The 17,708-nt window shown below is 47.4% G+C and overlaps 1 protein-coding gene across 1 annotated transcript in view; it reads right to left on the bottom strand.

The window, feature by feature from the left end:
• Window positions 1-17,708, bottom strand: part of PAPPA (pappalysin 1) — a 224,054-nt gene that overhangs the window by 5,923 nt on the left and 200,423 nt on the right. Inside the window, 1 exon segment of the mRNA XM_037059146.1 lies at window positions 14,227-14,325. Coding sequence (XP_036915041.1) covers window positions 14,227-14,325 — 99 coding nt within the window.

The following is a 17,708-nucleotide window of genomic DNA, read 5'->3' as shown; positions in this document are numbered from 1 at the left end:
CTGCAGGCCAAATCTAGCCCTCTACCTTGTTTTATCTGGCCCGGCACCTTGTTTCTACCCGGTGGCAGCACTGAGCTCTCACTTAACTGTTAAGGAGTAGTTACATTTATACAGTCCTAAAGTTACATTCAGCCTCTTGAAGGTAACCATGAGGCTGATGTGACCCCTGGTAAAAATGAGTGTGACACCCCTGCCCTATGATAACTTTACCAAGATCACCATGGTTGTTATCATAGCAGCTTTCATTCTCAGTGGCATTTATTATGGTCAGGCAATATGCCAAACATTTTCCAAATAGGGAAGCATCAACCCTTGACAACTCCGTAAGACAGGTATGAAAACAATCACCTTGCTTGTACAGATGGAGAAACGGGCTCAGAAAGGGGCAGGCATTTGCCCAAAGCAATAAATGTCAAATCTTGTATTTAAAGAAGGATGAGCCATGTCTCCCTAACCCGCAGGTTCCTAGCTGTAGAACAGATATGGTAAGACCGACCTTGCACTGTAAACTCTTGGGCCAAATGACGTCATGGGTGAAATACCGTCATGCGCTATCCCAGAGTTGGTTCACAGGGTGGTACAGTGCAATATCTGACCGGTGGCATAAGTGAAATAAAGGATATGAAAATGTTCTTTAAGAAAACATAATTCTCTGCACATATTGGTAGTTTTGATTTTGGGGAGGCAATGATAAAAACAAAAGCACATCTCAGCAAGCTCAGAGCTGGGGGGGCCAGAAATCCTGGTGGGGAATATTTCACCTAGAGATTTGGCATAAAATTTGAAGGATCTAGGGAACAGATTTTATTACAAGAAAAAGTGAATATCATATAATGCGATTTGCTATATGTATATACTATAAAAGCTGGGAAAAATAAAAAATAAAAATTTATATTAAAAAAGGGAGTGGCTTGGGTATCAGTTCCCACTCCATCCCTTCACATGCCCTGTAACCTTGGGCCACCTTTCCTTCCTAGAAATAGAGAAAGAGCCCAGCAGTGAATGTCTCCCCAATGCAGCCAGTGATCTGTCTTTCCAAAGAGCGCAGTGCAGTCCCTGCCTGAGCCCAGGCTGGGCTAGTGCAGGCCAAGTGGATTTCACCTCATTGCATCATGACATTTGCATATCACTTTCCCCAGAGGGTCCCCCATCTACACAGATGGATTTAATGACCTCATTCACCTCCTGCCTGGGTCTCCAAGTGCTCACAGAGCCTCGGAGAGCATCTTTTTCTCTGTAGCTTGTGGACTCATTCTCTCCTGTATCTAATTCTTTTCTCTCTGCCTCTTTGCCAGCCCACCCTCCCTCCCTCCCTCCCTCCCTTTTTCCTTCCCTGCTTCCTCCCAACTTCTCCCCCCCCCTCCTGCAATTATGCAGTAATTTAAAATGTAGGAATGAACAGGAAAACTGAAGTATAAGCCTCAGAAGCACTGTCACCTCACTAAGATATGACCTGGAACATGTGATGACTTCTGAGACTTAGTTAACTCAATCATTAAATGGGAATAGTGAAAGCGTACATGTCCTTGAGGTTGTGATGAGGGATGAGTGAAGCTAGCAATGCAAAACACCTAGAGCACAGTGCTTGACACGTGCTCAGAGCTCAACCACATACACATCCATATGCATATACAGACAGGGTCCGGCACAAATACCACATCTTGTTTATGAGCTGGTAATCGGTACCAAATGTTTTATTACAAAATCATAAGCATGTAATTCTGTAACNGCCAGTGATCTGTCTTTCCAAAGAGCGCAGTGCAGTCCCTGCCTGAGCCCAGGCTGGGCTAGTGCAGGCCAAGTGGATTTCACCTCATTGCATCATGACATTTGCATATCACTTTCCCCAGAGGGTCCCCCATCTACACAGATGGATTTAATGACCTCATTCACCTCCTGCCTGGGTCTCCAAGTGCTCACAGAGCCTCGGAGAGCATCTTTCTCTCTGTAGCTTGTGGACTCATTCTCTCTCCTGTATCTAATTCTTTTCTCTCTGCCTCTTTGCCAGCCCTCCCTCCCTCCCTCCCTCCCTTCCTCCCTCCCTTTTTCCTTCCCTGCTTCCTCCCAACTTCTCCCCCCCTCCTGCAATTATGCAGTAATTTAAAATGTAGGAATGAACAGGAAAACTGAAGTATAAGCCTCAGAAGCTCTGTCACCTCACTAAGGTATGACCTGGAACATGTGATGACTTCTGAGACTTAGTTAACTCAATCATTAAATGGGAATAGTGAAAGCGTACATGTCCTTGAGGTTGTGATGAGGGATGAGTGAAGCTAGCAATGCAAAACACCTAGAGCACAGTGCTTGACACGTGCTCAGAGCTCAACCACATACACATCCATATGCATATATAGACAGGGTCCGGCACAAATACCACATCTTGTTTATGAGCTGGTAATCGGTACCAAATGTTTTATTACAAAATCATAAGCATAACAATATCGCACTCAAGCACACCATATGACATTGTAGGTGAAATGTTTAAATTGCTGTCCATCTCATGTGAGACGTTCAGGTTCCTACCAAGCACATCAAACAGCGTTACTTCTGCCAGAGCCTGCGTTTCCTCCTCTCTCTCACTCAGTGAGACAGAGACCACATTGGTCTTGGGCATTGTTATTTCCCAAGGCCCAATGCATAGAACAAAGGAATGTGTGTTCATTGCTCCCTCTCCCTGACTCCCACTGCACTCGAGGCCAGCACATCCCTTTGTTTCTCTGTTCAACTGAAATGCATGGGTGCCCGCTGCCTGCTGGGTAAGCTCCTCACAGCGGCTGCAGTGCCTGTCTTTCTCCTACAACTACCTGCTGTTCTCTGCGTAGCACATTGTCTTCCCAGCCCCCATGTCTTTGTGGAGGTTGTGCCTTCCAATCTAGAATATTCTCCCACAACCTCTTCACCTCCAAGAGAAGCACAGGATGTTACAATTGGAAAAGACACAGAGAAAACTCTCCAGTCCAAGTGGGGAAACTGAGGGCACAGCCAAGTCCCAATGAAGCAAGTGAGGTTGAGTGGGGACAGTACCATCCTGGGAGCTAAAGGCCTGGGTTGGCATCCTCCCTTGCCTCACGCTTGTTGCACAATTGGGGGAAAATCCCTTCACCACCATAGCCTTGAGTTTCTATATCTATAAAAGTGTGATTTTAAAAAATACTGTTTTTTATGTGGTTGTGAGGATCAAAGAAAAAGAAATACACAAAAAGCCTGAGCCCATGGCCTAACACTCAGCAGATGCTTAATGCTTAAATACACATGCGCTGAATCAAATTTCCCACCAGCTCCTCTCTCACCATCCGTGACATCTTTCCTGCCTATTGTCCGCTCTCTCCCACCTCCCAGACTTGGGCCACCTCTTTCTCCTCAACTCACCCATCCCTTTATCTGTGCCCTTCTCCTGCCCTTGCCCACATCCTAACATACAATGATCCAGTTACCTCTCATGTTTTCTACACAATTCTCTCTGTAACTCTTTCCCATTGGGCTCCATGACCCATTAGGGACAGTTTCACATCTGATTCATTGCTCATCCTTCTTGCTGCATCTCACACAAGCAAAAATTCAACAAATTCTACATCTTAAAATACGACCCAAGGTCCTTACCCAAGTTCAAAGCCTTTCAGGATGTGATCTCCACATGCTTCTTAGACCTTACCTGGCCCTCTCCTTCCCCTTACTCCCTGTGACTTTTTTATATATTGACTGGTTCCTCAAATACTGAGTGCTTTCCTACTTCTAAGTCTTTCTCCACGCATGTTCCTTCACCCTGCTGATCATTGCTGGCCAGCTCCTCTTCGTTCTTCGGGTTTTATCTCAAGTATCACCTCCTCCCTGACTCGCCTGAACAAGGATACCATCACCTTCATCTCCTCTCACAGCACTCTATTTTGATGCCTTGTTCTGAATCACTTCTGCACTTGCATGCCAGTTCAGTCTAGGGCGGGCAGACCGTGTCTGCCTTTGAATACTAAGTCTTTATATACTAAGAACAGGTGTTCAATGAACCCAGGAATGGAGGAACAAATGAATGACAGATATCCAGCTAGAACACAAATCAGGAAGCTTCTGCTCTCGCATTCACTTGCTGGGCGACTTTGTACAAGTTCCTTCCCTTCTCTGAGCTTCAGTTTCCCAATCTGTATGTTGTTTTTTTTTAAATTTGTATTTTAAAAATATTTTATTTATTTATTTTTAGAGAGTGGAGAAGGAGAGAGAAAGACAGTGACAAAAATATCAATGTATGGCTGCCTCTCACTTGCCACCCACTGGGGATCTGGCCCAGAACACAGGCATGTTCCCTGACGGAATTAAACCCGCGACTGTTTGGTTCATAGGCTGGCACTCAATCCCCTGAATCGCACCAGCAGGGGTTGTTTTTTAAAATATATATCTTTCATTCATTAATTATGCTATTACAAGTGTCCCATTTTTTTTCTCCCCTTTATTCTACGCTGCCCTGCACTCCCTCTCCCACCTCAGTCCGTGTCCATGGGTCGTACATATAAGTTCTTTGGCTTCTCCATTTTCTACACTATGCTTAACCTCTCCCTATTTTGTACCTACCAATTTATGCTTCTTATTCCCTATACCTTTTCCCCCAATTCTCCTTCCTCCCCCTCCCTGCTGATAACCCCCCATGTGATCTCCATGCCTGTGATTCTCTTCTGGTTCTATTTGTTTGCTTAGTTTTTTTTTAAGGTTCAGTTGTTGATATAAGTTATGAGTTTGTTTTCATTTTACTGTTCATATTTTTGATCATCTTCTTTTTCTTAGATCAGTGCCTTTAACATTTCATATAATAAGGGCTTGGTGATGATGAACTCCTTTAACTTGACCTTATCTGGGAAGCACTTTATCTGCCCTTCTAACTGATAGCTTTGCTGGATAGAGTAATTTTGGATGTGTGTCCCTTGCCTTTCTTGACTTTTGAATACTTCTTCCCAGCACCTTCTTGCCTGTAAGGTTTCTTTTGAGAAATCAACTGACAGTCTTACGGGAACTCTTTTGTAGGTAACTGTCTCCTTTTCTCTTGCTGCTTTTAAGATTCTCTCTTTATCTTTAATCTTGGCTAATGAAAATTATGATGTTCCTTGATGTGTGCTCCCTTCGGTCCAACTTCTTTGGGACTCTCTGAGCTTCCTGGACTTTCTGGGAATCTATTCCCTTTGCTGGATTGGGGAAGTTGTTTTTTCAAATAAGTTTTCAATTTTTTGCTCTTCTTCTTCCCCTTCTGGCAGCCCTATGATTCAGATGTTGGAATGTTTAAAGTTGTCCTGGAGGTTCCTAAGCCTCTCCTCATTGTTCTGAATTCTTGTGTCTTCATTCTGTTCTGATTGAATGTTTATTTCTTCCTTCTGCTCCAAATCATTGTTTTGAGTCCCAGTTTCCCTCCCTTCACTGTTGGTTCCCTGTATATTTTTCTTTATTTTACTTTGCGTAGCCTTCACTTTTTTCTCTATTTTGTGACCATATCCAACTAATTCTGTGAGCACCCTGATTACCAGTGTTTTAAACTCTGCATCTGATAAGTTGGCTATCTCTTCATCACTTAGTTCTACTTTTGGAGCTTTGATCTCTTCTTTCATTTGTGCCATATTTTTATGTCTCGGTATGCCTGTTATGTTGTAAGGGGCTGAGCCTTAGGGATTCCCCAGAGTAGGGCAATCCATGTTGCTGCATTGTTGCACTGTATGTTGAGAGCCACTTGCTTGGCTCTCAGCTGGCTTTCAATCACTTTCCCCACTATCTGCAAGCAAATTGGGCCCTTCTATACTAATTCCCAAGTGGGTGAGCTTGTGTGTGATCTAGGACCCCATGCATCTCTCCAACAAACTCTCTTGTGAGGCTGTGAGTTTCTCCCACCACCACAACCCCCTCAAGTATTTACAGCCAGAGGTTTTGAGGCTTTATTTCCCTGTGCTAGAACCCTGGGTTGCATGGTCTATCTCACTCCCCAGTTGTTCTTCCTGGTTTATCCGCATGTGAATGTGGGAGCCCCCTGGTCCACCAGCCACTGCCTTGCTGCACGTCCTCTCTGCCCCAGATGCTTGTCTCCACTCCTACCCGTCTGCCTGGGTAAATGTTCCTTCTTTGACTCCTTGGTTGTTGGACTTCCATACAGTTCAATTTTCTGGCAGTTCTGGTTATTTTTTGCTTTTAAATTTGTTGTTGTCCTTCTTTTGGTTGTGCGAGGAGGCAAAGTGTATCTACCTATGCCTCCATCTTGGCCAAAAGTTCCTCAATCTGTATGTTAAGATTGATTTTACTGGTCTGTACTTTTCCAGCTGCCTGGAAGTCCTTGTCTGTCTGAGAAAGACAGACGGCAACCCCCTGGCCAGAAAGGACCTACAAATGCATATTCTCTACAAACCTTGCCTTGCATGTTCCCCTTTCTGTCATTCCCAGTTCCACCAGCTTCTCCAAAATCATCAGTTGCCAAGGTGGCCCTGCCTCCAGTTAATTTCTCAGGCTGGTCTGGCCACCCTGGCTACGTGGCTGTGAGTGACCGTTCTCTCTCCTTCCTGGGTCAACCCAGGCCACTCTAGCATTTTCCCAAACAAATGTGTTGGGCACCAAAGGGGAGGAACCCCAAGCAGAATACAACAAAGTCTAGAACATTTGATCTTAGGAGGCAGATCTGTAGCCAAAACAGCTACTTGTTTCCACCACACACTTGAAAATGCAGCTACATTCACTGAGCCCTCACAAGGAGCATGGGGGCAGATAAGCCTGAGTTTGGGTTAGGCTCCACACAAGCACTGTGTGACTGATGGCAAGTCCTTGGTCACTGTGGACTTCATGTCCCCATCTGTATGACAAGGGTCTTCATAAAGACCTCACAGGGTTCTGAGAAGGAGTCAATGAAATAATGTTGCCTCCAAACCTGCTTACAGAGTGTCCAGTACAGAGGACGTGCCCAGTGTCTTGTTCCCTCCTCTCTTCTGTGGGAACTGCCTGTCCTGAGCTCTCCTTTCTCCACAATCATCCTCTGGATCAAGGCCCCATAGCTGAGCAGAAGAGGGTGGCGATGGCCAGCTCCATCTACTCTCCCAGGGGTTCCTGGGTCTGATGTGGAAGAGACTGGGGCAACCTATTTGTGCAGGTTAATAGCAGTGAGCACCACTTTACATGCACACACATGCATGCACACACATATACATGCTAGCATTTCCCGAGGGCCTTCCACGGGTGCATGATTTCCATGTGCCAATGTGTTCACTTTGCACAGCTCGCGAGGCTATTGTTATTAGTTCTCCATCCTGCAGATGACAAAATAGAGGCTTCAGTGTGTTCAACACAAAACATATTCCCTGAGCTTCACTACCAGTCCACGGCTAGATGATGCCAGATTCTGAACCCCACTCCAAGCACTGAGAGTTTTCAGCAAGTGAGGGTAAGGGCAAGGCACCTTCTCCCCACCTGGCCGGGCTGACCGCTGCTTTGTCTAATGTCCGATAGCCTTTTCTCCCTTACTATGTCTCTGCATCATCGTACTCACCTCCCCCAACACCCTTAATAAGGCAGCTATTCTTATTATCTTGTTTCACATCTTGGAGGAAACTAAGATGCAAAAAGGTGAGTCGCTGGGCTGGCAGGTAGCCTGGGATCTGCATCCCTATTTGTGACCATTCCTCCATACTGTGCCCCCAAACAGCAGGCAGAGTGGGAACCAGGGTCCCCTTTTCACGGAGAAGGAAACTAAAGCATCCTGATCAAGTCAGCTCTTGGCAGAAATCCCAGATTCTCTGACTCCCCAAGTCGCTTGCCACCTTCTCCCCCACAGGGCCTCCCAAGGAAACCTACCACCCACAGCACAAGCACTTGTGGTAGCCAGTTTACATTTGGCACTCCCAGCACCATGTGGCTAGGCTGTCCCATAAATGGCTTGGCCACCCACTCTGGGATTCTGTCAACAAGCCTAGGTCAACGACTAAAGGCCAGGATTCTCTTTTTTTTCCCTCTGGTCTGAGGACATTGTCCAGGCTTGGGGGTTTCTTCCTCTGGGTGAGCTGCCCAGGCTAACACCTCCATCCACGTGTGGGAGCGGTTTAGGAACACAGCCCAAGCAAATGCACCACAAGGCTCTGGCTGCAGTTCTCCTCTGAGGCTAGGAGACAGGCAGGATCTGAATTCTGACTCAGACTCAGCGGGGAGGTCACAAGCAGAGAGTGTGTAGTGGAGGGACCAAGAGGCTCCCTGTGCTGAAGGTCAGAAAGCTTTGACTGTCCGCTGCCCACCGTGGGTCCCTGGGCAAATCACTTGGCCACTGTGAGTGTCAGGGCATTCATAGTGTTGATGGAAAGATTTAATGAGACCAAGTAGACTGAGGTGTGATGTTCAGTATGAGGACTCCCCTGCAAGCTCCTTGGAGGTGGGGTGGATCCGTGCCTGGCAGAGGGCATGGAACAGTCAGTGAATGTGGAGGTTTGTTTAAGTGTGAGTAAGCGGAGGATAAAATGGAGGAAAGGGATAAAGTGCAGAAAAGCACCACCGTAGACCAAAAGGAGACTTGGGTTTGATTTCTTTCCCTCTCGCTGACTTAGTGTATGCTGTCAAACAGGTGGCTTCCCTTTGGGGGACTTCCATGTCTCTATCTGTAAAATGGAGAAAATAACAATCATGCTACATGGGTGTATTTGGGATAAAGTACAAAATTCAAGTAAAGCATTTAGCACAGTGTAAGGCATATACTAGGTGCTCAGTTGTTGGCGATGATAATGGTGATGGTGACCTTCGTACGGTGGCGGCCATGATGATGTGGGGATAATGATGGTGGTGATGATGGGACTGACAGTGGTTATGATGCTACATACTCTTCTGGGTGGAAGAGTCTGATTTCTTCACAGGAACAGGCTGCAACGAGTGCCTCATTCATTCACATGAAAAAGTCAAATGAGGAAATCATAACATCCCAGCAGCCAGTGATTTATGGACAAGGAGGAATTTATCTAATCTGTTTAGCCATTTGCCCGTTACCTTTGCTAACCTTCCAAGTTAAGCACATCTATTACCTCTTCCAGGAAGCCTTCTAGGACCTTCCAGGCTGGCTCAGTGCTTAAAATCATGGAATATCCTATTGCTCTCTGGATAAAATTCAAATTCCCTGGCTTAACTTCTAAAAGCCTTTCTCATCCCTCTAAGCTCAGCTCTTACCTCCTTCCTCTCTTGCACTGGGCTCTGGCCACGCTCAGGGAATCACAGTTTCCTCAGTGCTCTCACCCGCATCTGGGTGCATGCACAGACGGGACCTCTGTCGGAAACAACCTTCTCTCTCTCATCCTTTGCCTGGTCATCGCCCTCCTTCCCTGACCTGGGAAAGACCTACTACACCTTTCATGCCTCACCTCTGTTATGGCCCTCTCTAGAAGCTTACTGACTCTCTTCACTTGCTGTGTCTCTGCTAGCACTTACTCTACTCTAAATGCCTGGCTACCAGTCCTCAAGACATGAACTCAGCATGACCGAAACCAGGTCTGTCTTGCTCGTGGCCTAGCACAGTATTATCCCACAGCATCAGGACCTGGGATTCTTCAGGGAACAAGTTAGGATGCATGTCCTTGCCCCTCTGAAATTTCCATTTTAGCAGCAAGAAGGGTAGGGGTTGGCAACTAATAAATAATACATACATGTCATAGTCTATGCCAAAGTGAGAAGTGTTGTGGAGGAAGAAAGAAGTGGAAGTCAGGGCAAATGGGTGTGGGAGTACCAGGGGAGCTATAAGGTGGGAGGTCAGGGTGGGGCTCATTGAAAGCATGACACTTGGACAAAGACTTGGAGGAGGGAAGGGAGTGAGTTATAAGGATGAATGGAGAAGAATGTTCTCAGCCAAAGGAACAGCCAGTGACAAAAACTGGAAGACAGGAGAATGCCTGGCCTGTGCAAGGAGGTCAGAGGGCTGGGGCGAAGTGAAGAGGGGGTGCCAATAGTGCAGGGTGAGGTCAGAGAGAGGATGGGTGTGGGCAGTGCATAGGGCCTTACAGGCCCCTGGGAGAACTGGTTTTACTCTGAGTAAAAAGAGGAGACACTGCATGGCTTGGCCCAGAGGTGTGATACCACCTGACTCTGTTTTAGAAGGATTGTTCTGGTTGCTAGGTCAAGATGTTAAAGCCATTGGTGGACATCCCTAGCTCTGACACCCAACATCCAGCTCTTTATCTTGGCCACTCTGCTAAGGAGGCTGCTTTCTATCTAATGATTTTGATTATCTTCCCATGTCTTATGAGAATTAGAATCCAATCCTCCTGAAACCAATGGCTACATCTGGGCATAACATTTTATTTTCACTTAGATTTAGCAAATAAATATGGCAACCTCACACTTAATGTCATCATTTGGGCATGCCATCCTGTGATAAGACATGTTTCTGGGGTTGACAACTTCTTACTCTCTCCTGGCCCCAGCCCTGAGTAGCCCTCAAATTTTTGCTCAATGACCACCGCACGCAGGAGTCCATGTAGAGAGTCCCGAGACATGAATCTAATCTGAAGATCAAGAAATAAAAATCCTGGGTGAACCTGGCCTGCCCAAGGTCGGAGAGCTAAGTCACAGAGCTAGGCCTGCACCCTGCTTCCCAGATGTCTTCCAGAGTCAGTCCCCTGCAGCTGCCTGAAACATGACCGTAACTGTTGTTCCAGGCCACCACACCTCAGCACGTGTGGGTAGACTGAATGTGTAAAGGTGACTGTCCCCTCCGCTGTTACAGCCCCAACACAGGCTTACTGAGAATGGCTCCGGTTTGAAAGGAATACTTTTTGTTGCTGTGATTGTGAGGGGAAACTGCTGAAGCAACCATTCTGGAAATCTGCTCTGAACTGGAGACTCCTCAAGGCTCCAGCAGGAAAATAATAAACCGACATGCTGGGAGGCTGAGTCCTGCCCCTTCCTGTCTGCCTTGCGCTGCAGACAGGTGTCTGGGTGAGAAACTGGTCACCCCTGTCAGACGGAGTTTCCTGCACTGTCTTGCTCTTGTCTGTCAGCCGGGCCCAGGTCACACAAGGCAGATGTGGGAAACAGCTGGTGTCTGCAGACAAACAAGGGGAGGAAGGATAGAGGGAGTAGACAGACATCATTCTGGGCCAAGTGACTGGGAGGCCCCAGCCCTGGGGACTGGGAAGAGGTTTAGGTGGAGAGTTGGCAAGAAGGAAGTCTGGGAGAAGGTGCTGAGCACTTAACCCTGGGCCTGAAGTTCATACCCAGGACTGCAGCAGCCCAGGAGGACTAGGAAGCAAGAGGCCCACCCACCAGGGGAAGGGCAAGGGGCAAGCCACGGCAACGCGATGTGCAGAGCCGGGGTTAAAGGCAGGTGCTGTGTGGCTTGGAGTCATGGGTTTGCATCTCAGCTTGACCGCTTACTGGCTGTGTGACCTTAACCCTCTAAGCGTCAGTTGGATCACGTATAAAACTCGGATACAAAGACAACACCTACAACAGGGCTACCGTGCTAATGAAATGAAATGACATGTGTGGAAGCAGTTAGCACCGTGCTTGGCAAATAGCAAGCTCTCAATAAAGAGTAGCTGCATTATTTGTTTGGAGTCACGAAAGGCTAAATGCTAACATAGCTCTGTCACCTCATGCAAAGGATCCTACCCCTCCGGACCTCAGCTGTCTACTTTGCTGGGTGGTTCTGGAGTCTAAGTGAGATGTTCGGCACAGAGATCCCAGCCCACGGCCAAGCACATATAAGGGCTCAAGTAATGGAATTACTGTGCACTGGGAGGCACATGAAGCACATCTGCCCTGTCCATGGGTTTCTGAGTGTCGGTCTGGGTGCTTCTAGTCCGGGAATGTCCCATGATATGTGTCTGGAGCCAGCAGCACAGGTGGCAGCAGCAGGTAAAGGCCAGGGGATGAGAGGGAGGCATCTGGCCCCTCTCCTGCCCACAGAGGCTTCCTGCCGTGGAAACTGGAGACGGAAACCAGGACATTTTTCTGCTCTGGGGAAACTCCTGTCTGGGGCGTCAGGGATGACTGGCAAGGCTGGGAACCTCAGCTACTCCCAACCCTGTCTTTGCTGCTGGGAAAAGCTGCTTTCTCTCTCGCCAAGGGGAGGGGTCCCACGCCCAAGGTTCCTTGGCAGTCTGGGTTGACAGTGAACTGTCTCCAACTGGAACTGAGAAGGTCATGCCCGGGTGCTCTGAGGACAAGGTCCTATCCCCACCTGCTTTCCTCTTTTGGGACTCAGCCCCATGGCGGAGAAAGAGCTGGGCCTGTGAGTCAGACAGAACTGGCTTGGGATGTGAGCCTCGGCTCTCGCTGCCCAGAAAACTCAGGCAAGCCCCGTAGGTACCCGAGCCAAAACTGGTTCACCTGTGCAATGGGGAGAATAGCAACCTGTAGGGCTGAAACGAGGATGAAATGAGATCATGGAGGACAGGCATCTGACAGGGTCTGGCACAGACAGCAGCTCACTTGGGGGTGTTTCATATTCTCACGTATTTTCTCCCCCTATCGCCTCTATAAACCAGTCTACTGCAGGGAGTAGTCGAATGTTTACAAGAGAAACTAGGAAGGTTTTAAGAAGTTGGAGTTCATGTAGAAATTAAACTGCGAAAAGAAGAATGACTTTAATTTGAGACACCGCTTCTTCTCCAGAAGAAAGACTTCTAGGAATCTCAAATCTGGAGAAAACCCCAAACACTTCCCAACAGCTAGGAGCTAAGGCCAAGCCGCAGGCACCAAAAGAGAGGCCCATAGGCTCCAATCCATCCGGCGCACGGTTCTGACAACTCTCTGCATCCTGCCACACCACCGTCTCCCTTCCCCTGGAAAACTCCCACTCACAGTCACTTCTTTGGGGAAGCTTTCTCTGACTTTCACGCCATTCTGTAAGAGCCTGCACCTGTCCTTCACTGCCTCTTCCACAGTGATAATTCAATCACAACTGTGTACCTCACTGCTTCATGTATGGTGACCCTCATAAGTCATGCACTTCACAAGGCCCCAGCCTTGCTTGCCGCACGCACATGGCCTGGGCCGGTGCTAGGCTCCCGGTCGTGCTCAGTGAACATGCTTCTTGTTCCGAGAAGCAAGCTTGGACATCTGCATTCTGTGGTCTTGGCTATCAGGAAAAACAACTTAAAGTGGGAGAAGGGAATCTTTTCAACACAGAGAAAGCCAAAATGACATTTATGACATGGGCCGAAATGAGAAGAAAGAGGACTAGTAAGCATATTCGGAACTGGCAAAGACGTGCCTCTGGGTCTCTTAGTGAAGAAGCAACTCTCATCTCAGGGCCCTGAGCCTGAAATTGCTGCAGCGGATCTCATTACAGAAACACTCCAATGGCCATTTCGGGTGTGTGTGTGTATCTCCATCACTGATACCTACGATCTAATGACTTTTCAGCTCAGATATCTACTAACTGATGAGTATAAAAACAGGAACAATTTCCCATTCACTTATTCATCACAAGAATACTTCTCAACTCAGGTTGCTCAGGACGACCACCTCTTTCTCAGCTCTTAGCTGGGGCCTCAAACTCTGGTTCCAGCTCTGGTCGGGAGGAAAGTGGATATGGCCACCCTTCTGTGAGTGGCTCACATGCATGTCAGCCACACGTTTTAGTTTTACTACAAACACTCGAATTGTTCCTGTTGCATCCTGATGCACAAAGGAAGAAAACCACAACCAGGACTTCAACCCTAATTCTATAGGTGTGAAAAACAAAAAGATTATAAAATGCTCAACAGCCATGACTGACCTTGTTGGGAATGTCCCCTCTTCTCTCTTCCCCTGGACTTTAGGCATAACCCCTCAAAGTGCGTGTCCTCGGTAGGATTTGACACTCCAGCCTCCTGCCCTGGCACTTCCCCTGGCTACCTCCCCACTCCTTGCCCTCATCCCTCAAGTTCCAGCACCCAATGCTGATCCTTCTGCAGAGCCTTCTCCAACCTCTTGCCTGAGCCCTCGCAGCACTCCGTCCTTCCCTTCTAAAAGTACGAACCACACTTCTATTTGTCTAAGCTTTGAGGGTCAGGGACCACATCTGCAAAAATTGTCTATGAGCCTCCAAACGTCGCTCAGGGCCTAAGCACATGACATTAGCTCAACTAGTGGCTAAAAGAATAAAAAACACAATACAATACCATACAATACGATACAATACAGCTTGTGGGCTAGTGTTGGCACAATCAGGACAATGGGTTGTCCAACCGGTAGGGGTGACCCTGGCCCAGTAAGCTGGAGAGGCCTGCAACAGGGCCGCCAGGGGAGAGGGGCGCTGCCTACCTTTTTGGTCTTCACCGTGGATGTGCAGCAATCCCCACCGTCGTAGTTGCAGAAGGCTCTGTTGTTGATGGCATCACAGTAATTGTCTCCGATGAAGGGCTACGTAGGAGAAGAAGGGCAGGAAGGAAAGGTGCCTTGTTAGCCGCCTGGAGTGAGTGGGGCACGGCCTCACCGATCATTTAGCTATCTCTCAGCTTCTCACAAACTTCTTTCTACCTGGCTTCAGGTCCCAACACCCCCTTGAACGAGAGTCTTATCTAGCCAAGATTTTCCCAACTAGTGTGTGCTAACCCTGGCAGACACACTTCCGCACACTGGGGAATGCAAAGCCACTGGGTAGACCACTTATATCTTCCTGAAGCGGGGGAAGAAATGATAAGAAAAAGTGAGTCCCCTTGCCCCACTTCTCTTGGTAGTAGGTAATAAAATATAATGTATACTAAGAGATATGCAAATATATTAGGAAGCCAAATGGGAACTGCCCAAGAATTACAAAGATCCAATGTTAGGATTCGTAGGAATCTGGCACAGTGGTCTGTGCATGACTGTGGACCTCCTCCTCTCTCACACAGGAGTGCGGACGTGCCACTGTCACATGCCTTACGTGTCCATTTCCTTCCTTTGTTCTCTGACACCATGTGAGGGGGGCTGTCGCCAGTCTCATTTCACACACAAGGACTCTGAGAGTCGGAGTGGGAAAGGGCACTGGCCAAGATCATGCAGGCAGTGGCAGAGGGTGCCTGAAATCTGAGTTGGCCCCTTGCTCTCCTCTCTGCCCTTCTAGGCTCTGTCACGTGCTGCTTTATTTCTTTTCTTCCTCTGTTCCTCTAACTCTGTGATGCTCCAAAGAGGAGGAAAAGATGATGGGGTTAAATCATCACTAATTTGAACCCAAAGCCATCTGAGGGGAAAGTCAGGAGTCTCTGCAACCTCCCAGCCCCACCCTACCCCCACCCCACCCCACCCCCATCCCCAAGCACTTGTGTCTCCCCATCCGCACACTTAGCACACTGTCTTATATGGCCTGTGGTTGTGCCCTCGCTCCTCAGAGTCATGGGCATCCAGTTCATCTTTGTCTCCAAATCGCCTAGTTTAATGCTGGGCACAACTTTGGATCTTAGAGGTATTTTTGCAATGGAATGTAATTGTATTGGCATAGCAAGAAGGCAGTTGTCAGTGGTTTAAAGAAACATGGGTTCAAGACTTTCAATTTCAGCCAGCTGGGTGGTTATTTGGTGGTTTTGTCTAAGTGGAGCCATCTTCTCTGAGCCTTAGGGCTCCCAGTACTGAACAGGCAGGGTTAGTCCAGATTTCTCAAAGCAGTGAGCATCACCTTCCTCCCATCAAAGGCAATATTGTGCGACCCTTCAACATACAGAAAGCGTATGAGAGTGAAACCCCCACGATAAAAGTTCGGGTTGGAGTCTCCAATGCTCAGGGACTCATTGATGGGAAAGATGTCATCTGTTGGCTAAGGCCCTTGCATCCCAGCACAACTCCTGTGATTTAGTGGTCTCTCCTGCCTCGCCTGGCTTCTCCATCCCATCCCAAGCTCACAGGAGTCCATCCTAGACAGCATCCCTGGCTTTTGCATCTCTGCTACAAGTTCATAGTCTTTGTGCCCCATCCCATGGTGCCTGGTTCCATTTTATCACTGCCTTGTCAGGGTCTAAAAAAGATCATAAAGCTTGTGAGTATAGAGCTCCACCAAAATGGACCCCATACTCAAGTGTATGTGTATGTGTGTGTGCACATGCACTTGGCTGTGAGCAGAGGTGTGACTGCCTTGTGACCGACATAAGAAACACATGACTCCATTTACATTAGAGTGGCACACACATCGGACACATGATAAGCCCTTTGCTCTTCTCTGTGCCTTGGGAGATCTGTCTGTGGACTCAGTTCTTTTATGTTCTTCCTCATATCACACATAAGCAAATTAATCAATGAAACCAAATGTCCCTTCCTTAGAATGAAAGGGGCTGGCATGCAAAAGGAGTGTCTCAGGAGTATCTCAGAAAGAGACAAAAATGAATGAAATGGTTCTGTTTTTCAATTTGGCCCTTGAAAACGTTTCCAGTCGTGTCATTAGCTATACTCCTCTATGTGCTTTTCCTATAGCCACAGCTCCATCCATCCATCCATCCATCCGCCCATCTTCTATTCAACCCTGTTCATTGAATGACTACTTGTTGTTACACATGTGCTAAAGCAAAAAAAAACCTAACAGAAAGTCAGTATGCACAGCGATCCTACTCCCCTAAACCTCACACGCTAGTGAGGAGGGAGACTTTCATTAAATAATCACATATCTAATCGGCCAATTTCAACTCTGATAAGAGCTAGGAAAGAACGTACGTGATACTGTTTGAATAAAAGGCGGAAAAATTTGACCTAATCAGGGAGCTTCATGAAGGCGTCCCCGAGGAAAGGATGGTTCAGCTGAGACCCTAAGATGAGTGGGAATTAATTAGAGGTGAAGACAGGAGAATTTCCAGAGAAAGGGGCACATGAAAAGATATACTACTTAAAGATTTCTCCTGTCTTTTGTAATTCTCATGTTGCTACTCCTAATAACGTAAGCAAGTGATTCCTCAAACTCTAGCTCAAATATTACCCCTCTAACAGGCTTTCCTTAATATCCCCAAGATGTTCTGTGCTCCCATGGTTTCTTTCCTGAACTTCTTTGGTTATAATCTCTGTATGTATTTTAGAATGTTCTCCTTAATTGTCTCTTTCCTTTACTATATTGTGAGTTCCTTATGGGCAGGGATGTGTGCCACCCATTTTTATACCCTAGATTTCCCAGTAAAATGCCTGTCAATTAAAGCAACACTGTATCAAATAGACGTTCCTTAAATGTTTATTTAGCCAAACGATGGTTGATGGATGGATAAGTGGATAAGTGGATGCATGGATAGATGGGGGGCAAGAATGACTCAGGGGGAGCATAGTTACTGTTTTCACTTAACTAAGATAATTTTATTCTTAGAACCTAGTGTCGAGTCAGCCACATAATAGGCACTCAGTGAAGCTGTGATGAATGAGCGAATGACCACTTGGGACACAGTTTGGGGTAGAGGGCTGGGGGCTCAGGGTACCAAACCCTTTCTGGATCTTGGCTAACTCTAGACACTCCAGATTGATGGCCCCTCCCTAGACCTAGCATTTGTGTCTCTTCTAAGCATACTTTTTGGCCCCAGACAAGAGACAAACTATTAGCTCTAAGCTAAGGAAGAAAGGAGACGAGGGACACCTGCAAGGGCAAAGGTGATAAGCATCACTGGCAGGGCTCAGAGCCTGTAGGTGAGGGTCTCTCAGGCCCCACTGCTGAGTCAAAGGAGGGATCGAATTCCGCTGTCACACTGGTTGCACAGACTGCCAACTCAGCAGAATGAGTGCCCAGGTAACCCAACCTTCCTTTTCCCGAAATGCTGGACTAATCCACAGAGACAGGAGGAAGCAACAGCCACATGGCCTTG

Source organism: Sturnira hondurensis, unplaced genomic scaffold (assembly GCF_014824575.4).
Source record: "Sturnira hondurensis isolate 20B ecotype Veracruz unplaced genomic scaffold, ASM1482457v3 Scaffold0010448, whole genome shotgun sequence".
Taxonomy (NCBI): domain Eukaryota; kingdom Metazoa; phylum Chordata; class Mammalia; order Chiroptera; family Phyllostomidae; genus Sturnira; species Sturnira hondurensis.
This window is presented reverse-complemented; position numbering and strand designations above follow the sequence as displayed.